Here is a 15,755-nt window from a genome sequence, read left to right as displayed (position 1 = left end):
CAGCTCACTTCACCATGCCTAAACCTTCCTTTTCCTCCAAAATGCAGTGACCCCATCCAAACTGTTGGGAGCAGTCCCTCACATGTATTGTCTCACAAACCATGCTACCCCCAACCCTAGGAAAGTACCTGCCTGAGTCAAAACCAGACTGGTGGGAGTTAGACAAAATGGATGAGATGGCCAGTTTCTGGAGACTTCGCCAGGCCGTGTGTTTTCGCTAGTACAGGCACAGCCGTGGAGCCACTGACCTTGTTCTCCAATATCTTCCAAACTCCTATGGGTCTTTTCCATGATGTCATGGACTAAAAGCTGCTGATAGAATTGGGCAGCTCTTGTCCAATCTGTCTCATACTAGAAAAGGGTAAAGGTGGAAGACCATAAAACTCCATACCAGAAGGACTCTTCAAAATCATCATTATGTTCTAACCTAATAGCAGAGTCCCTCTATGCCTGGGTATCCACAGATAAATGGTTGCAGCATATATGTCAGAATAAATATATGTGAAAGATTGTGAGGCAAGGAGAAAGTAGGAAAGGAGGTATGCATGAGAGATTAGGGCTGCGTTACTCCATGCTTTGGAAGACACTCGGGCACTGGTAACCTCTGGAGAGTTTGAGAACCTCATTAGAGGAGAGAAACTTGAGCAAGATCCCCAGGGTGGAATTTCGCCCCTGTTCCAGTCGCAATTAAGCATGCTTATTAAATCAGTCAGCATAGCTGACAGATGTAACTAGGATTTAATGCTATAGTGATTTGGAGAAGTGTCCAACCTTAGTAAAGAAACCAATAAAAGTGGGTTTTGCAAAGTCTTTGTACATTATTGATGATTATATCCATAACAGCAGAGCTTGTCATTTTGAGTCCACTGCTCTTTAGCACTTTTCCTTTTTCACTTCTTCTTCTTCTTCTTCTTTTTCCCTCTTAATTTTATTTCCTTAGATCTAACTGGCTAAAACCGTGCTGTGGGAGACGAGCAGCTGTGTGGCAGGTATTTTTGCTCAGTGCAAGTCTCAACAGTTTCCTGGTAGCCTGTGTAGTATTGGTGGTGATTCTTCTGACTCTGGAACTCCTAATAGATATAAAGCTTCTCCAGTGTGAGTAGGAGGATTTTTTTTTTTTTTTAATTTTTGATGAAATATAGGTTTAACTTGCTGGGAGGTTTTTGAAGAGGGGAGGTTGCTGGGGATTTTTTTCCTATCATTTAAATGATTACTAAGCTAGGAAAGAACTGTGTTTTTGTGGAACCCTGGTATAGTGAAGTCAGTCCCTGCCCATTTTTTGCTGACCATATTCAGTATAGGACATTTTCAGAAGTTGTAAGCAGAGCGTACATGTAGGTTTCTGCCATTAGTACCTGAAAAAGTCTGTCCTTTAGGACAGCTACTCTCTGTATACACAGGGAAAAAGATCCTTTGTGCACAGTTAATTTCCCTGACACTTGTCACATGCATGCGGATAGATGCAAGTGAAGAACTTGCTAGTGCACTTGGTGCTATCTCTATTGTTAATTTACTTCAACTGAGATTGGTAAGAATTGAAATTATGTTTTTCTATCTTGTAATGCACTGAAACGATACAGATTTTCATTCTACTTTGCTAATGTACTGTGCGTCAAGTAATGGCTGAAATAGAGTTTTGCTCTATCTGAATTCACTCTACACAGGTTCCACAATGCAATTTTCAATGCTGTTGTTTTGCTTCCTAATACACCTTTTTTTTTCCTACTGCTCTTTTCCTCCATTCCGTTTTTTGCTTTATACGATGCCAATCTTACATGAACACAAATACCAACTACTTTTTTTCCTCTGATAAATGAAGAGCAACGTTTAGCACCTCCCTACAATCTCAAATGTTTTGAAAGGGCAATAATGGTGTTCAGACAACCCCATAAATGCAAGAATATGTAGCCTGAACGAGTCACGGCCTGCTATCTCCTGTGGCAACTTTCAAACTGAGCAAGTGAATCTTTTATTCTGTTGAAGTCCTATCTCTTGATTTGGCTACTGATATTAGTGGAGTTAGATTTCACTGTAAAGATTTAAGTATTATAATGTAATAAGATTACTTTAAAGGTATAGTGTTGGTAATTACAACCATTTTATAAATCCTATAAGACAAAATCACTGATTAAGCTGCTTCCCCACACCATTGCTGATGCTTGCCCCAGTCCTCTTACACTTTTGTCTGACGTGCTGCTCTGAGCAGTGTGTCTACTCCATTACTCTTGTAATCGTGTATTGTACTCTTGTACTTATTTTCTGCAGTCTCTGGTAATTTACCATTCTGGACTAAGAAACTCAGAATTTGGACAAAAATGCAGTTTTCAAAAGTCAGGAATACTAGTTGTGGGTCTAAGTCCTTAAAAATTGGGTGAGGAATAATCTTTCAAGTATATTTACTGAGGAGCTACATCTTTCTGTTTATGCATAAAGTTGTCACTTCTTGCAGAGCCAAAGAGTTTAAAGGCTATTTCTTAGACTTTTAATGCAGTTTTGGAGACGCTCCTCTGGAATCACATGCCTGCTTACCATTTATTTTCTGAAGAGTCTTCTGAAGAAGCCTGTATGTTAGGGACCATTTCTCCTCTGTGTATCTGGTGTATGTGGTATTCGTAAAAACTTCCCACCTTCCACCAGGTGCATGAGCTAGAGGTGTTTGGTCAGGCCAGGAGATTTCACTGATCAGAGGCTGCCCCTGCCCTGTATGGATCTTCTCAGCACCTGAGAGGGAAGGACCCGTTCAGTTCTGTGTTGCTACTTTGCGTTGTAACTGATGCATGAACCCTCCACACTTCTCATTACTTCTTATCCCCTGTTGTTAAATTCCTTGTGTTTTGTTTTAAATCAGATATAGACTATCTTGGTGGGGCTGGCATAAGTAGTTCAGTTGTGTCATATGAGGAATGTACATCACTTACCTTAAGCTTTTAAAAAGCCATTAGGGTGTAATTATGTTTTTCAAAAATGTAATTATAGTTTATAATGATTCCTTATTCTATATGAAATCAAGCAATGCATTAGGATATGTTACGGCACACCACTGCCAATTTTGTTCATAATAACAACTGCTAATCCGCATTATAGGCTGTAATTACTTAGGAAGTCTCCGGGTTTTTTTTTTTTTTAATTAGGGTTTTTAATGGGTTTTGAGTTCTGTGTGCAAAACTGTTTCATGAAAAGCCAGTCTTCTATGGCTGTGACATTTTGAGAACATCATTTTCCTCTCATACTTTTAGCAAAATCCTTGGTTGCACTGTGCATTTCTCCCATGTTCAGAATGGTCAGTGTCGGTGATGGAGACCACGTTTGCAAGCATGTAGGTTGTACAGATAAGAAGGACAGAGACCTTTTAGGATATTTTAGCCTGAAACGTATTTATGCTAGGATTCGAAACTCCAGAAAGCAGACCTGTAATAGGAAGACTAATAACAGTAGTACTTATTCAGAGCTTTTTTGTCCTATCTTCAAAGCTCTTTGCATTCATTAGCCAAATGATTGCTCATTACCCTGTGATGCAAGGATTATCTGTGTTTTGCAAATGGAGAAATAGATGTATATTAAATCACATGCCCCTCATTTCAAAAAAGGGAGTTATGGTCATAACCTGGATTAGAAGTTGGAGGGTTTCTGTACTCAGAAATGTAGCCCATGCTTTCCCTTCTCTATCTTCAGTGATTGTGGGAGCAAGCGAGTCAGGAAATCATCTCAGTGTAGCCCTCCCTCTGAAGTTGACTGCAAGCAGGTGTATGTGTAAAAGGCATCAGGTCTTCCTAGAAACAGTGGACATGAACAGCGCACCCCTGAGCACCTGCTTGCTGGATTGGGGCCCTGTGTGAGTACATGCATAGATGTGCAAAGAATATGCAAATGGAGGTGAAGGGATGCCTCAAAGCAGGACAGGTTCAGGGCTTGCCCAAATCGTGCAGTGTGTATCTGCTGCCGGCCCCTTGCAGAGGCAGCAGAGCTTGTATCTGCCAGCAAATCAGCGTCAAGACCATCCATCAAACACAAGAGCTGGTGGTACAATCTCCCGTAGTGGCCACTCAAAGTTTATCAAGATGTGTTTTTCCTCCCTCCTTTCTCTGTATACGTCTTGAGGAGGGGTGAAGGGGAGGGAAAGGTGGAGGAAGTAGGTTGAGGTTGGCTGTACCCTGCATTTTATCCTGAACCATTTTCCTTGTGACTAACAAGCATCCTGGGCGTGCATGCACTTTGTTCTCATAGCACCAGGCAAGCAAAAGGTAAAATAAAACAGAACTTTTAGGCTTTTAGCTGCAATTTTGGGGGAAAGAAGTTAAAACAAGTACAGAATGCTGTTCTGGCTAAAAGTGGCAGCTGCATAACTCTCTAGGTGCTTTGCCTCAACCCGAATCCCAGTGATGTATCTCAGCCACCACAGAGCAGAGCTGAGCACCTCTTGGAAAAGAGGAGCCTTCTCTTTTTCTAGCCTTTCACTACATTTTTGAAGAGAAGTCTGTTGGAAGAGACAAATGTCCAGCACCAGTGATTAAGCTCTTGTTCAAAAGCTTCTTGCTTGGAAGACTGTTTCAAATTTTTACAGTTTTACCAGCAATTTAATTGCACACTATCCAGCAGTGCATCCAGCAGTCTTTGCTACAGTTAGTGCAGCATCAGAAATTAATTTTCTTCTCAAATTCGTGGTTGCTATATCTTTCTCATCCACTAAGGGGCAGCTGGAGTCTTGAATGTTAATCGACAGCTCTTTGAAAGATAACTTACAAATGGCTTCCGTTTCTTCTTCTCTCTGCCACCCTATTAAGGCAGTGTATTGTGAAAGTTAAATATATCATATTTTGCCTGTTACTTCACCTGTAATTAATTTCTCTGCTGCAACACAGCAAACCCCCTCGTGTCAAGTCCTAACTGAGCCCCAGTTGCCAACAGTTCCAGCAGCTTCCAACCCCTACTGATGGGTTTTGTTGTATCCCAATTTCTTCCTCCGTTCCTTCCGTCCCCTTTCCATTTTAATCAGTTTTAATTTTAAAATAAGGTGCTTGATTCAGTGTGTGCCATCTTTATTCCTGGGGCTTAAAGTTCATTCTGACAGTCTTGAGGCACACAGAGGCATTGCTTGCCTTCAACTTTGCAGTTAAGCAGTAATACTTTGAAAGGGCAGGACTGCACAAGCTATTTTAGTCTGGCTGCTGTAGGGATGGTAGGCTCACAAATACCCTGAAGTAAAGAGAGAATTTTTTCTCTTCATTTCCATATTCTGAACTTGAGAGCATGTGACTTTCTGAGTAAGAGTTGCTGGTAGTTCAGATACTGCATACCCTTTCAGTTTTCTGCTTCATTTTGTCAGCAACGAAGGGAACGCTGGTCACAGAATTTCATTTGAACTTGCTTAGGGAATCCTGCAGATCACCATACATTCATCTTCAGCCCTTAAAGACAATCCAGATCATAGAGCTTCTCATGTAGTCTTGCAATATACTCATTCAACCGAGTTTAGTTCGTTTTGCTTATAAGCAACATCAGTCGAATCAAATGAAAGCCTAGTTTGATACTGGTGAGTATCCATGCAAGGCTTTAGTACAGTCTAAAATTATACTTTTAATGAATTCAGATTAATTTTCCTGATTGTTCCTGTAAGTCCGTTTCTAAGAGGACCTTTGTTCAAGGTCCCTTATTCCACTTTGAAAGTGGAATAACTACCTCTCAGTGGGCATGAAGAGTACCCATACAGGAAGTTAGTGTGTAATAGCCAGAAGTTTATAAATTAATATCTTAATTTACTCTGTACAGACTTCTTTCTGTAGAGGAGTTTGAAATGAAGTGATGTAAGTAATTTTAATGGTCACTGTCTTTGTGAAAAACACTGCTTACAGAGGCATTTATTTGGTTTAACCGATTGCTTTAAACTGACACTTTTATTTGCTGTAACTTTCTTGAGTGTTCTTACAGAAACTTGCTTAAAGACAAAGTTGTCCATTTGACAGCCATATATTTCCTGAAATACACTATACAACATAGGCACATTTTTGTAAATATGTTTCTCCCACAAATTAGAAACTCAGATGATATTTGACAGACCCCATCAGATTCATGTTTTGAGATTTGATCTTATTAACAATGAAATTGGTTCTTTCTGTTGCTGATCTTACTCTAGTTTTCCTAGAGTCAAACTTGACTCTGAGAGAAATGGGATCTTGAGGCAGTCGTGGCAGTTCATGCCACATGAGGACAGCTGTACAAAAGTCTACCTAGGTCATTTATGTAGATGCCTAGAAATGGATTTTAAAGCCCAATTTGAGCACTGGTTTTTAAACATCTGATCCAGCCAATTACTGACCTTCTAAGGTGAATTGTCAAAGACTAAATAGAATATCTGCAGGAATAATGGAGCCTTCTGTTTGCTTATAGAACTCAAACTCTGAATTTTAGGTATAGCGGATTGAGTAACGCATCCCATACTGAAGTAGTGCAGGCTGTGAGAGCATGGAGCAGTGACAGAGCATCAAAGACCTGAAACGTGTGTGTCATTGCTCACCAGCAGTCCCATCTGTAAAAGCTGCCCTGCACCACTGCTGTGAACGTGCTGGCCTGTGTTAGCATGGGCAGCTGACAGGGCTGGAGCTCCATGTCCCATTACATCCCATCCCCTTTCTGGTACTTCCATCATAAAATTTCAGAAAGAAAGCTTCTCCCACATGTAAGTTGTAGCAGTACTAATGATATTAAACATAAGTTGCTTTCAACTACTATAATGATACTTCATTGTATTGTGTTAATTGCAGTTTCAAGTGCTTCACAGTTTGCAGGAATAATTCACTGGATCAGCCTAGTCATCCTGTCTGTTTTCTTTTCAGAGGTATGTATAATCAAAGATCTCACCACACACAGAAATGCAAAGTATTTCTTGTGCTGCCACTGAAATTGGTGACTGTTTAACATTGATTTGGTTGTGAATAAATGCAGCACAGTGCACACTGTGTTTTAAAAGAAAAAAAAATGAACAGTTGCCATTCTTAATCAGCAAACTAGAAGATTCTGTTTATATTAGTGCTCTTTGTCAGTTGCCTAGAATTGGCATGGAAATGTGGAAGATACTGTTGTACAAATTACAATAAAAACGCTGCAAAAAAGATAATCATCTCTGAGTCACTCCAGACTAGGACAGGGCTAGTTTCATCCCCTTGTTCTCACAAAAATCTTGTTACTATATCACTGGGAATAAGAGATTCTTTCGGGAATAAATCCCTAGATTTATTTTACAGAAAGATCTGTTTTAAGAATGGGATTATCTCTTCTCACAATTTATATAGGTTGTTTAGATAGTCTAGATTGTTGCATCTCACCTGTGTTACTAGTATATAGAAAGATAGAAGCCTATTAGGAGAATGAAACAAATGGTGAATTTCTTTGCAAATACTTGTATGATTGTATGCATTGGAAAAGTCTGTAGTCATGATATAACAGATGACCAAACTGGGATAATTTGTTTTAGTTTTTCAACTTTATTCCAAAAAGAAGTCATCTATATTGAGACATTTAGACTACATCTGAAATGTCCAAAATATCTGTTTAGGTTATTTTTCCAGGTCATAATGTATTACTCATTACAAAAAAAGTGTTATATATTTATGTTTCTTAAATTATACTATCTTGTATGTTGGAAGACATCTTGGACTTATATATTTAAAAAATATTTTCTAGTTCCATGGGAGAAAATATTATCCAAAAAGAAGCTAGTCTTCACTCTGGTAAATTTAGGTGAAGATTAAAAAAATAAAAAATAAAAAACTGGGAGCTGTGATATCTGCAAATGATCGGATAAATTACTTGCGTTGAATTCATGCTCATCATATTATACCACTGTTTATTTCCATGGTTCTAGTAATGAAATACAGTTCTTTACATATATTATATCCCTTTGTATTTCTGCTTGAGACAGGGGTATTATAGCTAGTGTTGCCTGACTGCCAGTGGGCACTTTCTGAAAGGATTCCTCGATAACAGGCAGGGGTCTCGCAAGTGCTTTATGTCCTGGCCTTGTGGGTGTTGCAGTTATGCATATAGATATGATCTATTCTTACTTTTCCCCTCCTTTGGCAGGGAACATGGATTGTGGGGTACATGGAAACTGCCAGGACAAAAATCTCTAAACAAATTAGAAGTTTTGCAGCATCTTTGCTTTGTTCATTGCACATCATGATTCCTGAAGGTTCATGTTTGTTGGTTGGAGACAATTCCCAGTAAAGAAATCCCTTTCCCTCACTCCCCAAATCTTTCATTTCTCCAGTGGAGATCAGCACCCTGGAGCTCCCTGAGCTTCTCCTTAGGATCAGCCTGCAACTGCCTGAAACTTTGCCGCCAGCAGCAGGGCTGCACATGTGCGCTAGCCTGGGCTTCCTGGCTGGCTGGAGCGTCTCTCACAGCGGCTTCTCCTGTGGTCCTCAGTTGCCTTCTGCTGGGTGTTGTCTCAGTCCTGTTCATTCGCTTGTACCACCAGCCACTCTCCCCAAAGTCTGAGGCAAGGTCTTGCTCCTGTATCCCTTCCATAATCCGGTTCATATGCTGGCAGGTTTTGGTGGCTTGTGTGTGGCAGCACAGGCACGTCCTCAGGGCCAGCGTGGATATCGTACTCACCCGCCTTGAGGGAGAAATTGGTTCAGCTCTGCCGAGACAGGTGCCCACGTGAGGGGATGGACTGGCTCAGAAATACTTTGTAGGAAAACAGTGACAGAAACCCTGCACATAGCAAAGCTGATTGCCTGCTCACCACCCTCGTTTTGTATGTGTGTTGTGTTTTCTCCTTCTCTCTGCATTAGGTATTTGGAATTATTTTTCTCTGTCTGCCTCCTATCCTCATTTTCATAAGCCTCTTACTACTCACTTTATTATCTGTTTCTGTCTTTCAAAATATCCTTTCAGCTATTTGATTTTGGTTTGAATTTATGACGACGAAAAATGAGGCCGTGAGGCAGCCCTGTAAGGCACACAAAGGAGAGTGGATTTTTGGCAGCTCAGAGTCCTTGACTGAGTTAAAGCAACAGAGATGGCTCCACAAAGCATCTGAATGTGCTTCACAGACCGCAGATCAGGAACAAAATGAAGGCATACCTTCGCCACTGATAGGGGTTTGCTGGGTATGGCCTCATGCCAGGTTGGCTTGATGGGCAACAGCACATCTATTTGTGTTGAAATGTGTCTCATCAAAAGAAAAACACAAGGTTTATTTTTTTTTCCCATCCAAATGGAAAGCTTTGACTTTCCAAGAGGTTATGAAATACTGCAAAAATTGCAGATTGGAGAAATCAAGATTTTTTTCTCCCATCTTCATTTTATTTATTCTTTTGGTGCCTTTGGAGGATTTTTGCTGCCTGATTCCCAGTACTATGAGTCAGCTGCCTTTGGAATTGTGTGTTGGGAAGACAGTGTGTTACAGGGAGATTTTGCAGTCCATTACTGTTCGTGCTAGGATGACTTTCCAGAGATGAGCAGGATTAATTAGTTTGCTTGGATATAACAGGCAACTGCCAAGGGATGATTAGTCCTTCAGTCAGTGCCTTTTTCCCCAAAGCAGGAATTCAGGGTTTCTAGTGTTCAGAAAGGGCAGTTTCCATAGCAAATACCATATCCCAAGGTGGGATGTTTATTGTTTTCTCTCCAGTTTGGTTTCCATTAGTTACAAATGTGGATACATAATTCGTCAGACTCAGAGAACAAATAATACAAAGTTGTAACAGACTCTTGTAAAAAAACAGGAAACTTCCAGCACAAAATCTGAATGTTCTGGAAAAATATGACTGATTAAAAGCTGGTGCTGTRAAGTCACTGCAAGTACCGACAGCGCTATCCCGTTAGAGTTAAACAGGCACTGGCTTTCTGCTTGGTTGGAGGGAAGGGGACAAAGACGCCAGCAACCAGCAACTGCCAGCAGAATGGCTGCCAACAAAATTAAGTAGCTACTCTCACAGCATTTTCCTGCTCTCGCTACCCTTATGTTAGAGCCACAAGCCTTAAAGGAATTTATTGCACTCTGTTAATTTTATATTCTCCTTCTGTCACTGTCTGTGACTTTCCGACATTAAAATATCCTTATTCAAGTGAAGTGCACATCAACTCTTTTTGCTTTTTTCCAAATATTTGAACAGGATTTGCTAGTGGTGATGATTGTGTATGTTTGTCTCTGTTTACATACATCACTATGATTTGTCTGTGCACCAAATGTTACCCAGATGTTAAGACAGAAGAGAAGAGAAAGACACTTGGGGGGGAAAACCCCAGTACCAACAGCAAGGCAAGGCCGGGGTTACACCCTATCAAGAGGGCAAATTCAGCCTTGGTAATAGTTGGCTGAGAAAAGGAAGATGGGGAATGTCACAGTGTTTTGGTAAGTGGATTGGAGCCTGCTTGTATTTTAATAACCTTATCACATTGCCACAAAAAACTGATTCTGTAGCTGCTGTTCTGTTCCACTGAGATTGATGAGAGCATTTGTGTGCAAGAATTGGGTTCTTTAATATTAGTTGTTTGCGTTGCTCTGTGTGTGCTTCACTCAGCCAAGCACTCAGGCATTCTGCTAACTTTCAGCACGTGAGTATTTCCCTGCAAATAACCAAGACTGCCGGTGTGCTTCAAGTTAGGTACTCACCAAATTGCGACCTTTCTCCTGTAGCTGTGCCCAAGAAACAGGTTCTTGCACTGAATAGAGTTCAGTGAGTCTGGGGTCCTAGCTGATAAAGGATTTGTTTCATTAAGTATGTCTCAAAAGTTCATATTAGATTTTCACTTTAAGGAGGATAAAAAATTCCAAGACTTTATTCTTCCTATATATTAAAATAAAGTGTTCACAGTAATCTCTGACACTTTACTTCCTGTTAATAGCAGCCCTTGGAAGGAATAAAGCCTCCTAAGGAAGACTCTACCAGTAGGGTTCTATAAAAATTTAAAACGGAAAAACATCCCAAACAACAGGACTAAAAGAAAATAATGTCCTTCCCATACAGATTTTTCATAACAACTCCTGAAGAATTTTATATTAGAGAAATCAGCTCTTTTACCTTTGTTACATTTTTAGTGATGCCTTGAACAGCTAAGCAGCTAAGCAGAAAGATGATAATCTTCTGTTAATTCTATCATTTTTCCATAAGCTGGAGTTTCTTTTCTGGATGTTTGCTTTCATTCCAGGTGCATGCTGCTTTTCTCACAGAGCATAAATGCACCGCTTTGCTGCCCATGCGTGTTCTGATTTTTTAAGGGGTTGATGAGAGGGGATCTAGAAACAAAGATTTGGATTTTATAAGCTAATATATTAGAAAATTAAATTTAAGCTTCCTTCTTTGTTTCACTGGGTCTCTTAGCAGCTTTCATTGCTACTTGGTAGCAAGCGTTCAGCACCTCTACATACTGCACTAGAAGGATAAGAATTAGTGCTAGTATAATCATGCCCAGAGGGAACTTCTGATGCAAAGTTGCTTAAGACCAGTTTTCTGTTCAGTCTGCATTTACCTCATGGTAGTGTGCTATGTCTCCAGTAAACCATTCCTATCCCCCAAAAGCCCTTTCAAATCGATGCAGAGTTCTCAGTTTAAAATTCGCTATTCTCTATATTCTAAGAGCAAATATTATGGGACTATACATTAAGGGCGGTGTTTGTGCAAAGGTGCATTTATATACTCTGTGATATCATAATAGAGTATTAGTGGTAGTTAGTGTAAAAGAATGGACTGCGTTATGTCTGTTAGTGTCCCCAAGCTTTTACAGTTAATTATTTCTACGTGCCCACGTGTGGCACTAGAGCCGCAGCAGCTGCAGAGCGCAGTGCACGGGCAGCGTTTGAGCTGGCTGATGTGCGAGGTGAGGTCAGTAGCTTCCTTCTCCTTTCAGAGCCTTGCTTGAAGGGAACCGTGTGAGGAGGATGCCTGTGCGCTGGAAGCAGAAGGACGGCTCTTTTAAAGATGCTCACATGTGCCTCTGTGCCCTGGCGGCATGGGGGTGGTGTGCCCTAGAGCAACTAATGCAGTGTCTCAGGCAGGCACCCCAGAAGATGGCAAAAGAAGGTTCTTTAAAGTAGTGAATGAGCTAAGGCCTCCGCAGAGTGACCCAAACCAGAGAGGTTATATATCACAGATGGGGTACAAGGTACTCTTTCCGGGAAAGATTTTGATAAATATTTGGTCTTATGAGATATATCCTTAAGGCAGAAGCTTAATCTACAGAGTTTTGGTACAAGCCAGAGGTAAATGCCCTCTGTAAGAGATTAGTTTTGTGGCAGTGGAAAGAGGGAAGCACTCTGCTAAAGACCCCTTTCCACCCCACGCCATCCACCATCTCTCTCTTGTACAACTGCTACCCCATCTCGAAATGCAGCATTGCTCTCCTTTGCTGTTGGCTGAACGTGGTGGGCCAGCTTCACCCCCTGTGCTGCCTCCTTTTGATTTCTTTACACTAAGGATGAATCTGGCACAGTGAGTCATGGAGTAGTAAATTGTGTATTAACTGTGCAAGCAATAAAGTATTGAAAATTACCAAATGTACAGTGCAGTCAGCTGACAAATGTAGCTAACTCACGCAGATTGTGGGAATTCACACGGCTTGCTCAGCAAAGGACTTGGCTAGGTTTCCCTGCAAAATTAGAGAGAAAACCTGCAGCATCACACAGCTCTTCCCAAACTTCACTGCAGAGCCGACACTGTGCAAACAACTATGCATCACCAAGGCACACTGTCAACTTCAAAATTACATTTCTGCCTGAAAACAGTTTAAAAGTTTCTTTATATCTGGTATTATTAAGTTATCAGAAACATTCAGTCCTTTAGCTTTTCTTAGTGCACAGAGCAGGCATTTATGTAATTACTTAGCTTTTCTCAGGCTGAGAAAACAAAAAATATATTTCTGATATAACTAAAAAATTGTATATGTTCAGGACTTCCTAATTAAAAGATTTCTAGTCAAGAAATGTTAAATCATTCTTTCTCAATTAGAAAAAAGCAAGCTGGCAGTGGCCTTTTACAGAAAGGTACTCACATTTATACTTAATGTTCACATTCCAACCTGTGTGTCCAAAAATGCAGAATGCCTGCAGTGTAATGCAAAACTTTGTGTGTGCATTTGCTACAGTGCTGAAAATGTCTGCACATCGGTAAGAAAACAGCAGTGCTTCTTCCTTTTTTTTTTTTTTCTTTTTTCTTTTCCTATTTCTTGTAGATACTGGTGTCAGTACGACAAATGGTACTGAGTCATGACTAGCATTTATGTTTGGACTGTGATGAATGTTACAGTTGCAATTCTCTTAGTTCGTTTGTGTTTTTCAGTTTGGTCCATGTACAGTGCCTAGGAAGTCTCCTGGATTATTAATTTCTGCCTCTGTTTTTTCAGATTCTTCTACAGATTCTTATTTTTAATGTGCTGTACAAAGAAAGTACACGACCAAATGCAATATGTATTTGTTTGAAATATATTTTTGATTGTTTGGGAAAAATATTTAAAATGTTATTTGTAAGTGACACCAATGCTTTCATTTCAGTCAAAATATTTATTGTGTTGACTCTTTAGGATCCTAAACTGTGCAGGGAAATTTGCCCAGTGAAGTCCAGATTTCTGTGTTTCAGACTCCTCTGGGCAGGAGTTGTAACCAGAGCGGTGGGGCGCACTGTGCTCACGTGCTCCCTCCACAAACCGAGGGAGGGCAGAGGAAGCTAAAGCTAGTCTGGTGTTGCTACTAGTACAGACTGGCCAGCGGGTACCTGGATGTCTCCTGGGCAGGAGTATCTCTGGACACGTGCAGTGTGGACTCATCGCCATGCTGCTTTTGCTGGGCACCGAGGCGAAGCTTCCTGGCACGGCTTTTGTAGCTTCGGTGGTGACGTGCTTTGCTTTGCTCACAGTGACAAGCTGGTGGGTGACGGCAGTGTGTAGCCTTAAGACATCCCCTACAGAACAAATGGTTTTTAAACTTAACTCTCAGTTGTGCCCAGAGTTTGTTCGGAAGATTGCATCTCTCAGCGGAGTTGCTGGGATCATTCAGTCCTCGTGCTCCAGCTTCCTCTAGTCCGTTTGCTCCAGCTGTGAGCAAAGATGCTGATTATTTCTTTGTGACGTGGAAACCTGTCTTCTAGAGGTAGCGCTGAGAACCGTTACTGCATTAAACATCTGCCAAATAGAGACTTCCGGTCATTGCTGACTTGTGCTGATTCATATCAGCAGCCTGAAAATGAAAACATTTGTGCTAGCTTCCAACCCTTGGATCTGCTCAGACCCACTGATATGGCAGTAGTGCAGTCTGATGTAAACACTGCGGTGAGGAATTAAAAAGGTAGAAGGGAAAATAAAATACTTTTTTATGCACCCTAAACAGCTCCGTGTTCGGATTGTGAGCAAGTGTTTCTATTTTCTCTGCACAGATATGCCTTATTATTTCAAAGACAAAATCTTTGTGCATGCCTGCCCAAGGCAAGAAGGTTTTTCACCATCAGTTTCTGTAAATGTGTAAAGTATTCAGCCATCCTTTCCTTGCTCATTGGCTTAGCATTTCACAAATGCGGTCTATGCATAGAAGAAAATGAGCCAGACTTCTCTGCTGGCAGCAGGGTTGCTGTTGGGACAGTTAGCATCCCAGGTGTTAAAGGAGGCTTTGCATTTCCTCATTCGTGTCCCAATGACTGCCTGTGAACTTGCTGTGGTGGACCCCAGGTTAACTTACAGAATTAAATTTGTGTGCTCCTGAGTAACCTGTGCAGAAGCATTTTGTGCATATTCTCAATGGGGAGCATGAGAGGTGCTTACAGAGGAGCTAAGGTACTTTTGTCCAAAAGTAGGAGTACTTCAGTTTTGCAGGAACGTGTGCACTTACACCATGCACTCACATCCCATCACGCCAGTGAATATGGGATCACAGAGGAGCTGCTGTTGTGCAGCTCTTCCTCCCTATCTAGACCCCCCTGTACACGGGTTAATAAGGAAATGCATAAGAATACTCTTATTCCTAGGCTGCATTTGTAAAATGCTTTGGAAGGAAAATGTTCTTTATACAGGAATACAAAGACCAGCAGCCTTAGCAGTTCCTGGTATTTACTTAGAGTCTCATATCATTCTTTGTAGAGGAAACAGAAGAGCATTCGCTCTTCTGGCTAGTGACTCCCTTTTTCAGCCAGACTTAGCTGATGCTTCACATATGCCTTTTTTGTGTGAGCATTGACTGGTTCACTTCCCTGCATGCTGATGGTAAGATGCTGGGCTCTGAACCCTGTATCTCCTGCAGCGATGTCTTCCTCTGCAAAATGGGATTAAGGGCTGCTCTCCAGGTTTGGAGTGCCAACACAGAGCTCAGCACAGTCATCCCAGGCCAAGCACGGCAACTGGGCTTGCGAGGTTCAAAGTCATTCATATGAACAGTACTGTTTGGAAAAATCCTATGCCATTCTGGCATTAATTTGGTGTTGGCTGAGATTTAATATATTTGTATTTGAAATGAAGAGGAGATGTGTATATTCATCACAGTCACTTTATACCTTTTTTTGCACAGTTTGTGGCGTGGTCATCCCTCACGCATAGGTCCGCTGAGCTCTCTGTCAGTTCTGTCCTTTAATGGAGAAATTAGCATTTTGATCTTCTTTGCAAGGCACACAGCTGCACAGTTAGGATCTTCATGCATGTAACGTGTGTCAAAATCTGAGTTTGATGTTGCTGTGGGCAGAAAATATCCCTACCGATTATGCTTTTATGTGAATTCAATTTCAATCATTAATTTGCTGATTGACTTTTTAATTGCATCTTCTGAAAGTATTAAA

General features: G+C 41.0%; 1 protein-coding gene across 1 annotated transcript in view; it reads left to right on the top strand.

Moving 5' to 3' along the window:
- TMEM266 (transmembrane protein 266) overlaps positions 1-15,755 on the top strand; it is a 62,407-nt gene that overhangs the window by 16,341 nt on the left and 30,311 nt on the right. Inside the window, exons 5-6 of the mRNA XM_026068281.1 lie at positions 941-1,095; positions 6,759-6,832. Coding sequence (XP_025924066.1) covers positions 941-1,095; positions 6,759-6,832 — 229 coding nt within the window. The remainder of the gene's footprint in view (positions 1-940; positions 1,096-6,758; positions 6,833-15,755) is intronic.

Source organism: Apteryx rowi, unplaced genomic scaffold (genome assembly GCF_003343035.1).
Source record: "Apteryx rowi isolate R43461 unplaced genomic scaffold, aptRow1 scaffold_27, whole genome shotgun sequence".
NCBI lineage: Eukaryota > Metazoa > Chordata > Aves > Apterygiformes > Apterygidae > Apteryx > Apteryx rowi.
This window is presented reverse-complemented; position numbering and strand designations above follow the sequence as displayed.